Below are 15,767 nucleotides of genomic sequence, written 5' to 3'. Positions count from 1 at the left end.
AACTCTGTTGTCACAATACCTAAAATACAGGAGCCTTATCGTCACCCTCAAAGCAATCAAAGAGAGATAACATCCATGTTTTCCCATTCCCCAAAGCAATGCGTGTCTCCCCTTAAATTGTGTGATCTTGGAACACACTTGGAGAAGTTATTTTTTTCACTACAGTCTGCAGAACACCCCAGTCAATATGGCCACTGGATATGCTGGTTGGAAGACTCTGGGAACCAGAGCCTTAAAAAAGAAATGTTTCGCAGCTTCAGGACTGGTTTCTTCCGTATCAGTTTTGTTCCCCATTATTTCTTGTGCACTCTTTTCTGTCAAAAGAGTGTACAACTGCCACCTTGCAGTAAGAGAGAGAGAGAGAGAGAAACAGGGAGGGATGTAGGAGGAAAAGGAGAGAGGATTGGGGAAAATACATACAAAAACAATCATTGACTGTCATTCATAATGATCCAGTTGCAAACCACCCCTTTTTCTATGTCATGGTGCAGACAGGGAAGCACAGGATGGCTCTATACTTTTATTGTATACACTGTCGCTATAGGCATACCAGTGTCCCTTTGGTGTTCCTACAGCAAACATATAAATTGCTATTGCAACTGCGTTATTGTTGCATGTCATCAGGCAACTTATTTTGAGCCTAAGGTGAGCCTATCACAGGATTTTCTTGGCAAGAGTTGTTTCAAGGAGAAGTTGCCATTGCCTTCCTCCAAGGATGAGAGAGTATGTTTTGTCTGAATCCATCTAGCAGGTTTCCAAGGCTCAGTGGGGATTTCAACCCTGGTCTCCTAAAGTCCTAGTCCAGCCTTCAGACCACTACACCATGTTGACCCTCTGTTGTTGCACATGTAATCACTTGTGTATGTGTTAGGAGAACTTCAGCTCAAGCAAGGTTTGCATTAAGACTTGCCTGCAATACTACTGCCAGAATGGAGGCTGCTGCCAAAATGGATCTTTGCTTCCACATGAAGACATCTTCCAGATCTGCTGTAGCAGGTCCTGAATTCCTAACAGACCACATGGGGAAACTCAGGAATGAATGGCGGGGGTGCAGGAGCGCACAGTCCATTGTGCAAATGGAGGCTCACTCAACTGACATTTGGTTGCAGCTCAGACCAGGGGTGGGAATTGTAGTTCCCATCAGCCCTAGCCAGCATAGCTAATGACAAAAAATGCAGTTTAGCAGCAGGTGGTAGAATGTACAATTCCTGTGCCTGCCCTAAAGATTTAGGTATGTTGTGCATGCTCATAAGTGTAGGAGACTGGTCTAACACCAGCATACTCACAGTAATAATGGCTGCTGCATTAAGTGTAAAGCAGCACCCAGGGACCATGAGGTATAGCATTGGTTGGTGGGATTATCAGAGAGGAGTCAGCTAAAAAACCTTAAAGCTCCAGGGTAGACATGTGAAATGCTATTTGTGCACCTGTGGATTCAATGATGTCCTTCAGCAGATGGAAACAGTTTCATGAATAGAACCAGGACAAGGATAATTTCCTCTCCCATATCTTGCACCCTTACAGTTTGCCCTGGAAAGGTTGGGAAACCCACAGAAAAAGATGAAGACCTGTAGGAGGGATGTAGGAAAGAAAAGTCCGGTTACACTATAAAAAGTACACTCATGCATTGACACATCATGCCCTATGTGTTAAAACTAAAAATCATGTCATTTTCTTCTTTTCCTTCCTCCTCCTCATCAGTAATAGTAGCAGTAGTAAAATAATACTCTTACACCTTAAAGAGCTGATCCCATAAACATATGTGGAAGAGAAAACACATAGAAAAATAGGAGGGGAAAATGTAGCCAAATGCAATATTCTTCAAACATACATTAATTCTGATCTTATTTTCCACCAAGATGAAGGTTCTTATACTAGAAAGCTACAAATAACAACTATTTTACTCATCAGTCCCATTCTTTCTATTGCTCCAAGTTCACATGTGAACATAATGTGGCAGATTTTCCAAGGCTACATTTCAACATGGTTTATTTCTGTGTCTGTCCCAACTATTCTTTTCTCTAGATCCGAAGTGTATGACTCTGCAATCAAAAGTGTTGCCCATTTTTACTCTCCATCAGACAGAACAAAAGTGACACAAAGATGCCAATTCTAGAGGAAGTCAAGGAGAAGAAAGAGAAAGATGTCCACAGCCAAGATGAGATAGTGAGTGACTGTTTCTCAAAAAAAGGGGGGAGGGAATCAGAGTCAGTGAGGAATACTTTTTATGGAGAGTATCACATGGCAGAAAGGACTTCACCCCTCTTTGTGGTGATTCCATTATTGTAAAGCTGTATGAGTTTGCACTCAAAAACATGCCACATGGGAAGGGATAAAACCACAATTGTGTCAAGTATCTATATTTCACAAGCAATCCTGAGCATGTTTACTCTAAGGCACATTCTAAGGAATGAAATTAGCTTTACTCTCCAGAAAGTATCTTCAAGATTGCTATCTCCATCAACAAACCAACATTACCTTTTAATTACAATCAACATTACCTTTGAAATGAAATTTAAAATACAGCTGTGCCCTTTCATGTGAAATAATTTGATATTTATTAAGCAAATGCCATCACTCATCATGGGGAGGGGGGCATCTCTAATATTTTCTGGCCCAAATCTGAAAGTAGATTTAGCAATAAATTGTGAAAATCAGCTGCAATAATTGAAAGTGAACCCACACATTAATCAACTAAAGCTTTTGTTTGATAACCTCCTATGGAATGGGTAACTATGCTGGGTGTGGTGGGGATGCTTGTCATCTCTATGCTTCCCTTAGGATGTGAGCAATATGCAGCAATCTGGAACCATTTGCAGAAATAAATCACAACCAGGAGTGACTTTTGGTTGCATTTCCAGGAATCTACACCTGCTATATGTAGGATGGGCAGTCAATCCATCACCCCTGGAGGCCTCCAGGGTTGGTGATTCAGCATTTGGGGATATAAATGCCTCCAGAATTCTCATTGTGGGAGTCTCTGAGTCTAGGGAAAACATCAGATCACTAGAAATCTTTGGTGGAGAATATACATCTTGAAGGCCTTCTGATACTCACTCCTACCACATGATCTACCACATGTACTACCTGTAGCTTGCAATCCAGTTCAGAATCTTCTGAATCCACTCTGTGGAGATTATCACATCGGCCTTGTCCATCCTTTCCTCCTGAGCTATGTGTGGGATATAAACTTTAATATGCAGATTTTATTGCACACCTCCATGCCCAGGTAGAAGGCATCCTGTACCCAATCATGGCATCCTGTATCTGATCCGGACTTCTCCCACAGTTTTAGAAAGAACGGGAAATTCCTGTTCTTCACAAGGTACAGGAGAAGTCCGGATCAGGTATAGGATGCCATGATCGGGTATGGGATGCCTCCTGCCTGAGCATGGAGTTGTGCCATAAAATCTGCATATTAAAGTTTACATCTCATGCCTAGCTTGTGAGGAAAGAATGTGAAAGGGCAGTGCAACCATCTCCTTAGTTTTTCAGTCCCTTTCAGCATGTCTTTGGGTACCTGTAATGATATCTGGCCAATGGCTGAATGGTCCTCAGTGAATGGTATGGCTTCACCTTCCACCTGTGAATCCATACTGAATGGTATGGATTCACCTTCCACCTGTGTGCCTCCGAAGTCTGTTCTGAATACTTGAGGGTCACAGGAAAGGAAAGGACAGGAAGAAGAGAGGATGGTCCATTTGCTGAGCGTAATCCTGATCATGTGAAGTTGATTGCATCGCTTTCAGTGCACAGATCAAACAATGCTTCCTCACTCTTTTGGAATGCATATTATTAACTGAGCACTGAGCCATTTTGCAATGGTGGGGATTATGCCACAGTTATTAAATGTGAAGATTTGAGTTAGAATATCCAACATAATTTTTTTTAAATGTTAGTGACAGATGCAATTAATGATTGCCTGATTACTTTTTCATCCTAATTAGGTACTTCCCAAACTTCCAGTCCCACCATTGCAACAGACCTTACACATGTACCTTCAATGCATGAAACATTTGGTGCCAGAAGAACAATACAAGAAGACAAAGGTCATAGTAGAACGGTTTGGAGCAGCAGGAGGCCCAGGAGAAGTCCTTCAGCAAAAGCTTCTAGAAAGACGGGAGAAAATGAACAACTGGGTAAGCCCAATGCTACCTAGTTACAAACAGTTTCATCATATACTATAGGAAACAGGCTACATTACTTTTCCCTGCTTGTGCATGAATATTGAGAAAAAATTTAATTACAAATAAAATAAGGATAAAAAGCATTGAATGGTGTTGGTAGAAAAAGGCAAAGCAACTCTTGGTGAGGAAAAAAAGAGGGAAATTACGAATTAGGAAGGAGAGTGGGCAGACAGTCCAATTGCATGGTGGCTGGATGAAGGAGAACATGATAGACAGTAGGCTGAGAAAAAACAGTGCAGTGCGGAAAGGGCAACTGGAGGAGGAGAAGAGACAGGAGAACTTAAAAGCCATGAATTTTGAGAAAGGGAGAGCCTGGGAGAAAGTGGAGTATGGGACTAGCTCAGATGGGGTGAAGAGAGATTGTGTGCTTTTGCTGAGAAGGAAGCAATAGGAAAAGCAATTTTGAAAGGGAAATTGTGGACAGGATAGGTGGATGGGCAGAAAGTGATGAAATAAGGTTATAGTGAATTTCATTTACTGGTTTAAATGAAGCTGTCAAATCTTTGACATTGGGGCCTCTAGCTATACTGAATTGTGGTTATTTTCTTGGTGAATGTCAACAAATAAGTGAGTTCTGTGATAGGATTCCACCAAATCCAGACTGAGAAATAAAATGTTTTAGGTTTCAGCCCCAGTCCTCAAAATGTTGATAGTTTTAAAAGGGATTTCCAGCTAAACAATTAACAGCATCCTTTAGCTGAATCTATAGGTATACTTCCCATATGCTGTTTTCATATGTGTGGTACATTTCCCATCACATGTATTAAGTGATGCATCACTTCCAGAACTCAACTATTGCTGGAAAACAACCACAGGCACTGACCACCCATCATTTAAGTTGGGAAGATCTCACCCCACAAATTCTGGATAAAGCTTTCCCAGCCATTCATTCATACTGAGAGTCCACCTTGCAATAGTCTTCTTTGCATTACAGGGAAATTCTGTAGCTTCCTTGCTTCTTTGTGCATCTGTATGAATAGTGAGAATCATCTGTGTGAGTAAACTTTATGATACTACTTTGTGAATGTACTCACACATGAACATCTGGTAGGTACATATTACTTTAACATCCTGGGTTAAAGTAACATTACAAGATTGCATATAATGAAGCAAGATGAGTTAGAGCAGTATGCCATCTTATTCATTGCCAGTGTTTTAGGGCTGAAGATTGGTAAAGATATTTAAATGGAAATGATTTTGAAAGTCAAGTACTTACGACAGTGCACACATCCATGTTCATGACTGCAGCACCTTTATACCATGTGTGGGAATCACAAGCCAAAGGCTAAAGGCAGAATTTTGGGTTCACCTCACATCAGTTCTTATTACCTCTCACACATTCAGTTAGTCATTACACTTAGATATTTTAAATAGATACTCGAATCTTAAAGTCTGGTTTATAGTTTACAACAAAAATAGAACAAACACAGCTTTCTGCACCAACACATTACTCGCCTCAGCAGCCACAGCTCTCAGGAAATAAATCCACCTCTCCAAGAGCTTGCATGACCAACACCAACCAACCTTATACAATAAAGGGACAATATTCACCTGCTCTTTCAACCATTCTAAATTGTAACTGGAAGCCATGCATTTGGAGCATGGTCGAAAGAGCAGACCACACGTCAAATATAGGGGTTCTGTGTGTGTGTGTGTGTGTGTGTGTGTGTGTGTGTACCCAACTTTGTGTATGATTTTCTAATTATTGAAACTCAACCCCACACACACCCCACCATCACCACCATCACTGACACCACCACCTTTTTTCTGTTAACATTGGCTTGAAACAGACAGGCAAAAAAGGGCATCTTCCATGTGATTTGGGGATATGGCAATTATATGCATGCCATCTAACTGCTCTGAGGCTGCACTGGGGCTGCACCGGGGCTGCCTAAGGAGGCCCAAACCCAGCCACAACAAAAGCTGATTTTATCCACCCTTTGCCATGGCCCATTCAGGACTGTAGCAGCAGCCAGTCTTGGGACCATGGTGTCTGGTCACCGGAGTCTCACAGCAAGCAGGGCAGGAGCAGCCTCTGGACGCTCTTTTTGTCCCATCTGCTTGAGGCCACTGGCTCACAATCATGAAACTTGACTTGGGACTTGACTTGAAAGTGACTTGCAAGGACTTGCATTTCAACCTGAGACTTGAAGGTGAGACTTGACTTGAGACTTTGGGTAAAAGACTTGAATACATCACTGAGCATCAGCCTAGCAAAGTAGCCTAAAACATATTGCTACCTAAGGTGAAGAGCAAAATGACATTTCCCAGGCAACATACAAAAGCAAACAAACTAGTGGTTGAATCTTAATTAGTTGTGGTGAGACTGCATTATTAATTTATTTATACCCCACCTTTTTTCAATACTTGGACTCAAAACTACTTAAAGATCCATCATATTACCAGCTTGGCTAGCTTTAAAAAGGCTGTCAAGATGAATCTCTTCTAGCAGGCCTTACCTGAATAGCAAACCCAGCCACCAATTCAATCCACCATTTCACTGGGTACTCTGTAGCCCCATTCACCCATCTCTGATTATTTTAATGTATTGTTTTAATGGTTAATGTGTTTAATTGATGTTTTATGGGAGGGAGGGAATAATTGGGATATTGGGTATTGTATGCTTTCTTTTAATTGTAAGCCACCAAGATTGTCTTCTGACAGAGAGGTGGGGTAAAAAATAAAGCTATTATGATTATTATTATTATTATTATTATTATTAAAAATATCAAAAATACAGATTAAACTATTTACAGAGACATAAGTAAAAATATATAAAATATTTTTAAAAAAAAATACAGTTAAACAATCTATACAATTAAAATCCATTAAAAGAAGACAAAAATCAACGAGACATCATTAAAAGCCCATTGCATCCAGTTTCTAAAAGACTGTCAGAATAGAAAAGTTTTCACTTCCCAGTGGAAGGACAGCAAGGTGGAAGCCATCCTAGCCTCTATAGGGAGGACGTTCTAAAACCTGGGAGCAGCAACCAGGAAGGCCCTCTCATCTGTCGCTACTAAACAGCATCCACTATTGCACTTGAGAGCAGCAGGCTAGTTTAAGGTGAGCAGAGCAGGTAGTGCTACATATGCAGCTTTCACTCTGGAGGCCTACCTAGGAGTTTAAGAGCAAAGAGATCCATCATCCCCATCTTCCATCGGCCGACTCCGCCTAATGATAAGGCTAGTGCTGAATCATGGTATGCCAACTGGAATGTTAATAAACTCCTTGACAGCTTTAGAAATTCTTCTCATTACAAAATGAATGAAATGTCACTATATTTTGACCTGTGAGGAATTTAAATGAACCCAATTAGGGGTGGATGGATCAGTCTGCTTCCAGCCCATGTCCACTTTGTACGTGCTCATTCATATGTCTGGTCCATCCCATTTCTACTGTATCCGTGAATAAATAAACCTGCCTCCAAATTTGTGCAGTATAGAAATATGTATTTTGGAATGTATTTGCTCACAAAAATGCATGTATAAAGCTCCCCTCCCAGTGTCTGCATTTCCAAACGTATTTTATTCTAAAATAAACATTTGCATATGGAATGTGGTACTTTTTTGAGAAGAGAATTCAGAAAAGTGCTTGAAGGCTGAAGAATAACTAAATTCGGAACTACACATTAGGCTAAGAAGGGTTTGTCAGCTTGATTTGCTTTGAAATGCAGACCAATGAAAACCCTGAGAATCCCCACAATCAAAATCTTAGGTAGACATGTTGTTGTTGTTGTTGTTTGCTATGAAATCAAATTCAGCTTATGATGACTCTATGAATGAGAGATCCCCAAGAACCCAGTCATCAACTGCCTGGCTCAGGTCATGCAAACTCAGGGCAAATGTGGCTTCCTTGACTGAATCGATCCACCTGTAATGCAGTATCCCTCATTTCCTGCTGTGCTCCACTTTACTAAGCATTATTACCTTTTCCAATGAGTCATCTCATCATATGTATAAAATACGACAGCCTCAGTTTAGTTACTTCTAATGGGAGGTTAGGCTTGATTTGCTCCTGGACTGATTCATCTGTATTTTTAGCAGTCCATGATATCAATTGAACTCTGCTCCAGCACCACACTTCAAATTAGTGTATTTTCATCCTATCAGCCTTCTTCAATGTCAAGTTTTCACAACCATACACAGAGACTACAAATACTACTAGCCACCCAGTAAATCAGGACACCTATGTTGGCTGGCATTAGGACTTGGATTTGGTGTTTGTTGTTGTTGTCATTGTTGTCGTCATCCAGCCAAATTCTGGATGTAAAGTAGTAAAATAACTAATGTAGAACTGGATACAAGTAAAGCAATTCCTGATCATTCTGGTTGGTGTTTCCCATGAATCAGAAAATCCAGGACCTTCTCTCTGAAGAAAATTGAAGATGTGCCCGAAAAAATAGATTCAATTTTAAAAGATTAAGAATGACCACTCCTTTCTAGGAGTGATGTATATCAAAACAGGAGTAACTGCTAAGCAATGCCATTACAAGAGCAAACCATATCCTCTCTGCCAAAAGTCTAGGCATGAGGAGATTGTCAAGTTCAGTTTTGTTAAGGGTCACCATTTTCCACTTCTAATCTTCTTCATTATGAGATTGCAAGACTTTCTTTTTCCCCTACATGGCAATTAATGAGTGTTTCCATGTGAACATTCCAAAAAGGTATGGATTTCTGTGTACATTTTTCAGATGTATGCCTTTTGGGCATTCTCCTAAACCTGTGTCTGTGTATACATAATCTCCCCAGGCTCATTTTTCAAATCTATGGAATATTTCTTCATTTATTTTGGTGAATTGCATTGCCAGCTTGAAAATGTAAAGATTTCTGACTATCATTTGTGATCACTTCTGAGTGGTAACTAAGCTCACCTTAAAATGCAAACCCAACCAATTTCTTATGCATCTCTAATTATGGCAGGAGTCTTGCTGGCTTGTCCCAACTATGGAATACCTATTCAATCAATTACTGAATGGTGAGGTGCACATAAGTAGATCCAGTCTGGTTTAATTCCTCTACTCCAGTGAATACTAACATGATTTAGATGTATGAGATGGGATGTACAGTATATCTTGAACTATTTCATCCAGCATTCTCTCTTTATTCAAACATCCATGCATGTCCCAGAAGAATTATTCTTCATAGCAAAACATGTGTTTTGTTTGGGTTTTGGCACAAAAACCTGTTTTCAGCATAGAAAGAAATAGGGAGAAAACTACTGTAATTATTCATCCATGTATGTGATGACGAAAGAGTTGAGGATTTTCTAGGCAGAACAATTCCTCTGCCACACATTGGGACTGTTTTTCAGTCTTGGAAGAAATACCTGTAACAACATATGTCATTTCCATCCCTGCCTACAAGAAAATTATTTGTCAACCATTTCAAATGAATATCATTCTATCAATCTGGCAAAATCCTAGGTAGATAGGGAAGGAAGGAAGGTTTATAGTAACTGGCAGTCGTTGTAGGACAGTGTTTCTTCTCCACCTTTAAAGAAGCTCTGGCTGCTTAAAGGAAGCTACCAAAAGGATAATATGTGCCTGCAGGATTCTAATTCAGGACTGAGTGCAGGTTTTGCCTGTAAGACTCTGGGGAATGCGTGGGTAAGTGTTATTATTGTAAGCGCCTGCTCCTACATTAATGAAAAATATCTCAAAGGAGATGCATTTCAGCAGATGCCTAATTTCAGAAAGGACCACACAAATAGAGAAGATATGTCTTATATTCTTTGTCTATGTGGTCATTTAAAAACCCCTTTTTTGTAGGTTTTAGACTACTGGCTAGAAGACATGTACCTCAACAACCGATCGGCTCTTCCAGTCAATTCCAGCCCAGCAATTATCTTTGCTCGCCAACAATTCCAAGATGCCAATGATCAACTAAGGTAAAGTATCTGCAGGTTGCACTAAAGAGGAAATTCTGTTGTGATCAAGAAGTAACCTTAGACAAGTGAATTTTCATAACCATTACACAGGGAAGTAAAATAAATATTGGGTGTAACCACACTGTACAACTGTAGCAATCAAAGCCCTCTTTAAACATCATGACTCCAGCCTATGGAAACCTGGGATTTGTAGTTTGGTGAGGAAGTTAGAATTTTTTTAGTGACTCTGCTGAGCTACAGTTTTGGAGATCTCTGGCAGAGAACTGTAAGTACCTCACAAAAATACAAATCCCAGGACTCCATGGGAATAAGCTATAGCAATTAAACTGTTATAATTATGTAGTGGTGATTTTCACATTGAGAGTAAAAAGGACATTCCAAACGTTTGAACATACATTTTTTCAAATCTGTATCTAGCTTTAGAATGTGTGCATTTTTAGTTCTGTCACCTGCATCTCTGAAATCCATGAGAATTCAAGGAACATTCATTATATTCAAATTATAATACTTGTTAAAATGTATTTAAAACATAGCCATGTTAGTCTAGATCAGTATGCAAAGGGATATTGCAGCATCTTTGAAACTAACTGTGAGACAGAAAGAAGTTGATAGCATAAGCTTTCATTGACCTCAGTCTACTTCATCTGAGGTATGGACTGAAGTGCCCAGGAACAGACCTTTATAAACAGGGTGTGTGAATAGCAATGTGTGTGTTGTATGCCTTGAAGTCATTTCTGACTTCGGTGAGCTTACCATAGGTTTTTCTTGGCAAGATTTGTTCAAAGGATTTTTGCTATTGCCTTCCTCTGAGGCTGAGAGAGTGTGACTTGCCCAAGGTCAACCAATAAGTTTCATGGCAGAGCTTGGAACTGAACCCTGGTCTCCAGAGTCGTAGTCCAACACTCAAACCACTATGAGATGCTGGCCCACATGAATAGCAATAGATATACAAAATTCGTGGGTATACTGATCGGGTGACAAGTTCAGCTCTAATGATAAATGCAGGATGTTGCCTAAAGCCAAGGTAAGTACATAACCATATAAATGTTGGTGAGTATTCCTGGAATGTATTGTGGTGGGGGCTGGGAATCAGAAATGAGATGTGATGAACTGACGAAAAGAGCTCTCATGAGACTTGAGGAGCTGAATCACCTCATTATGTGTGGTATGCCAGGAAACAATTGTCTGTGTTCAGCCCACTGTTGAAGAAATGGAGTTTATAGATATATTCCAGTTTTGCCTTTTCCCTTTCCAAACTTCCTTTGTAGTTTTGTTGTTGTTGTTGTTGTTGTTGTTGTTGTTGTTCAAGGACTGCTGCTCTGAGGTCTGAGATGAAATGCTCAGGGAGTCTGAAGTCTTCTCCAACTGGTTTTAGTGTATTCATATCCCTAATATCTGAAATATGTCCATTTATCCTCTGGCATACAACCTGTCCTGTTTGTCCAATGCAGTGTTGAAGGCATTGTTGACAGTGAATGGTATATATCACATTAGGGGATGAAGAAGTGAAAATACCTCTAATGGTGTCGGTGATGCAGTTAGGTCCTGTGATGGTATTTTATGAGTAGATGTGAGGGCAGAGTTGGCATCTGGATTTGTGGCAAGGTCTTGTACCCATCTTGCCATCCGTGTCCTTATGAAGGTAAGTAAGGCGGGTTACAGACCGCCCATTTGGGGCGGTCTGCACCCGCCCCTTTTCCCGGAGTATCGGGGCTTCAGCGGCTACACCAGCAGCCACTGAGGCCCCGATCCGCCGCTTTTCAGGCTGCGGGGAAGCGGCAAAAGGCCCCTTCCCCACAGCCTGAAAAGGGGTGTCCCTGGGGCTTCAAGCCCCAAGGACACCCCGCGGCGGCAGGAAGGAGGAGAAAGGGGCCATTTGGCCCCTTTCTCCTTTGGTCCGCTGGGCGCAGTCGTCTGAAGGCTGCGCCCAGTGGACCAAAGCAGGAAGGAGCTCTGTTTTGGAGCTCCTTCCTACTCCGTGCTCAGGGTGCACTATGCCCCCTGGCGCGGAGCGAGGACGTCACGTCCACGCTGCCCCGTATAGAGGCGGCGCGGCCGTGATGTCCTCATGGCGGCCCCCATGTAGATGGGGCGCCGCCATTTTGTACGGACTCAGTCCGTACTAGGGTTAGGAGGGTGCAGAAGCACCGCACCTTCCTAACCCTAGTACGGACTGACTCCGTACTTTAGTGCCCGTCTGTAACAGGCCTAAGTGTTTGAGGTTTGGAGGCTGTAGCCAAGTTTAGGCCTGCCACCAAGAGCCCTTGAGACTGGCAGCATTAATGTCCAGAACAGGTTGTACTTCATTGATGGTACATCTGAGCAGTCTCAGCTGGGAACAGTATAAGACCACTAGTGTTTTGTCATTTTCTGTCTCCAGCCTGTTCTGTAATAGATTAAGCCTGGGTACAAATCTTGCCTAATTTATCTGTATATGTGTTTTTACTTCATATGCTAAAGTTGATCAATTGCTTCTTTAAAAAATTAAAACATGAAAAGAAAATGGTTATAAGAACAGAGTTAAGCATAGGTTTAAACTTTACAATTTTGAATTGTTTTGGTGTGGTTAATAATTTACTTCTGTTTTAATGTTGATTTTTTAAAATTATATTGTAATCATCTTAATTTGCAACTACAGCAAATTAAATTACAGTCTATAATCTAGCAGCTTCCAATATTCAGATATTTTTAAGGTAACCAGAAAGTGAATCTTTAGTTACTTTTGAGGGAAAGGAAAGGGTTGATTTAAAAAACTGAAGCTATAAAAGTAGCAAATTAATTTTGAGACTAAATTTTCCAAATTGTAGGATTATCGTGGAATACTTGAAATATCATTGAAATCATTAAATAAATGTGCCTTTCTGGTACAAACATGCAAAACCAGAATATCTGTTAATGGTTTACTTACCCAATAGACTATATTCATTAATGGTGATGATTTGCGGGGCTTCAGGGTATTTCTCTGACTGTTTGTGGTTTTTAAGTATTATAATGTTGTAACAAACTTTTATCAATAAAACAAATGCTTAAAATCTGCTTGAGAGGAAGCACTTCGGTCCAAATGGGTTGTTGTGGATTAAAACTTGTGGGTAAGTGGTGTAAGGAAGAGTCTGTATTTTATCACAGGAAAGCCAGGGATCACGCATTTGCCATTCTACAGAGGCAAAAATTGACAATGTTCCTAGAAGAGGAGTATACGTGAAACTGCTCTTGCTCCTTCTGATATGATTTCCCTCCCCAAACAATCTTCAGGGAGATGGTGCTCAATGAGAGAACAGTTTCAGCTTTGCTGTAGTTGCAACTCATTGAACTGAAGCAAAGCCTGACATCATGTCACCAGATCTAGTAGGAGATGTTTGTGTTGCATAGGGAAATGCCCCTGCGCTTACTGTACAGCCTCAAGGGAACAGAGCAGAGAGCAAAAAGGGAAAGAAAGAGATATTCAGGAAAGCTGCCCAGTTTTCAAATCCCCTTTTAGCACACTGCCTATTCTGGTGCTGATTAGTGGAATAGGCCCAAAGAGCTCATGAAAACAATAATTCATTTTCTCACAAATGAGTTTTATGAATTTGTCACAGGCCCAGTATAGTATAGATTGGAATTCCCACTGATTTAGGGGTACTGGGTTGGATCCAGACTTTTCATGGTTAGAATGAACTTTCTGAAATCAGCAGCCATTATTAACTGAATTCTAATTTCAACTGATGTATAAATGTCTCAAGGGTCTGCATGAAAGAAACCAAAGACAGAGAAAAAATCTCTCTCTTTAAAGATGATGTTGCATAAATAGGGGGGGGCATGACTGACAAGCCCCTGGTTCATATCCTTGCCAAGTTAATCTTTCCTACTAGTGGCATTTGAACAGGGCTTGCATGTCTGATCTGAAGACCCAGTCAGGCTTATATGAGTAAAAGTGATCCATCAAACTACCTATCTCAATCTGAGGCGCGTTAATATGTTGGGCTATACAGTATCCCCCAGCCAGCTATGATCTGGAAGCTTTGGTCTGGAAGGAATCAGGCTGTGCAAGGCTAGGTTATAGTTTTGGTCAGTCAAAGGAGTTCTGGGTTTGAATCCCTACACAGCTAGAGCATCCACCAACTGGATACAAACAGCCAATTTTTATTAGCCATCAAGTTCATTGGTTGATTTTGGGCCAGTCTATAACTTTTCAGCCTGATTTACCTTGCAGGGTAACATACATTACACCAAGCCCTTTGAAAGAAGAGTAAGATAAAACAATGGTTGGAATTCATTTGGAGACTTATACGTATATAAGTGGATTTTTGGGGGGGAAATAGAACTGAGCAATTCTGCAAGGTCCATAGTTAGCAAGGGACTGCGGTTAGGCTACTATGTAAGGAAGCAAGGAAAGTGATTGTTGTTCATTGAGACCAATACACGACAGGATCAATGCATGATGGAACCCAATGCACAATGGGACCTGATACATATTGAGTCAGTAGAAAAGGGTTTTCTCGGTAGTGCCCATTTTTGCAATTCACTAACAAGGTTTTTAGCACCTTTGCTACATAGCTAAGTATGTAGACTGCAAGAGAGACTAATGTGATAAATAGAGATGGGCTACTTATCATGTAGTAAAGAGTCCACAGCAACACTTCTGCCTGCTTATGATGTGTACATGATGTAATCTATGTAAAAAGTCAAAAACAAAAAAGTAGAGCAGAACTTTGGAATCACAAGCAATTTGTGTTGCCTTTGTCTTTGGTTTTGCAGGTTTACGGCAAATCTCATTTCCGGAGTTCTTGACTATAAAGCTCTGCTGGACACGTAAGCAATTTGTTTCTTATGACCAGAACCAATGTTTTGTTAGGGGCACAGCAAGATGAAAATATGAAAATGTAATCTAGGGGTAGTTTATATCAATTAGTAATTTTAAAGTGATATTGAAGGTCACCAGAACAAGCCTGTTTTTAAGAGTAGTTTGCCCTCATGGAGGAAGTGTGTGGAATATCCTTCCTTGGAATCAGGGCTCTATATGGCTCAGTCCCATTTGCTGTGGGATACCCTCAGCTCAGAAACCTGTTTTTGATGCTGGAGTATGTGGAGCAAAGCAAGAGTGGCTCTGAAGATCTGTGTTCTGAGTTTCTTATCGAAGACACCTTGGCACCATTCTTTTTAGAAACTAACTACCAGACCAAGCTATCTCACCTGCAAATCTAGTTGTCTCAGAACTACAATCCCCACCATTTCTTGGAGGGAAAACCAAAACATGTAAACTGGTTGAAGTCACAGAGAAGACACGGGGTTGGATGTTGTGTGACTCATACTATGTATATACTCAATGGGATGTTTTGTGGTCATTGGACTCCCTGGGTACCCTGGACCTTCGCTTAAGCCCTGAATATTCTCCCCCCCCCCAAAAAAAAATGGCTAAAGAAAGCTTTTCTTTTTCAGTTGAAAATAGGCTTCAAGGAGTTCAGTTTGCTCCTTAAACACAGTTTCACTCCCAGTCCCTAACAGCCCACAAAACATCTACAAGCCACCCTAAATGTCACTTCTGGTCACCAACAGGCCTTCAGTTGAGGCCAACCAGGAGACTGGAGAAGCCGGAATTGGCCCTTACTGAACTGAAAATCAGTCAGGTTAGCCACGTAAATGGGTGAGGAAGCGATGTAACCATAAGTTTAAAAGACAAGATATGAACTAGATAGGCAGGCCAACAGATAG

The 15,767-nt window shown here is 40.8% G+C and overlaps 1 protein-coding gene across 2 annotated transcripts in view; it reads left to right on the top strand.

Annotated features, from left to right (window-relative positions):
• LOC149318881 (choline O-acetyltransferase-like) overlaps positions 1–15,767 on the top strand; it is a 69,286-nt gene that overhangs the window by 13,958 nt on the left and 39,561 nt on the right. For both annotated transcript variants that reach the window (XM_089510627.1, XM_089510626.1), the window contains exons 2-5: positions 2,026–2,166; positions 3,948–4,139; positions 9,958–10,076; positions 14,814–14,867. In XM_089510627.1, the coding sequence (XP_089366753.1) occupies positions 2,104–2,166; positions 3,948–4,139; positions 9,958–10,076; positions 14,814–14,867 (428 nt within the window). In that variant the 5' untranslated portion in view covers positions 2,026–2,103. The remainder of the gene's footprint in view (positions 1–2,025; positions 2,167–3,947; positions 4,140–9,957; positions 10,077–14,813; positions 14,868–15,767) is intronic.

The sequence above is a fragment of the Sceloporus occidentalis genome, unplaced genomic scaffold, assembly GCF_023333645.1.
Source record: "Sceloporus occidentalis isolate IW3139 unplaced genomic scaffold, rSceOcc1.0.p SCAF_2, whole genome shotgun sequence".
Taxonomy (NCBI): Eukaryota; Metazoa; Chordata; class Lepidosauria; order Squamata; family Phrynosomatidae; genus Sceloporus; species Sceloporus occidentalis.
Note: the sequence above shows the minus strand (reverse complement) of the source record. Positions and strands in the feature narration are given on the sequence as shown.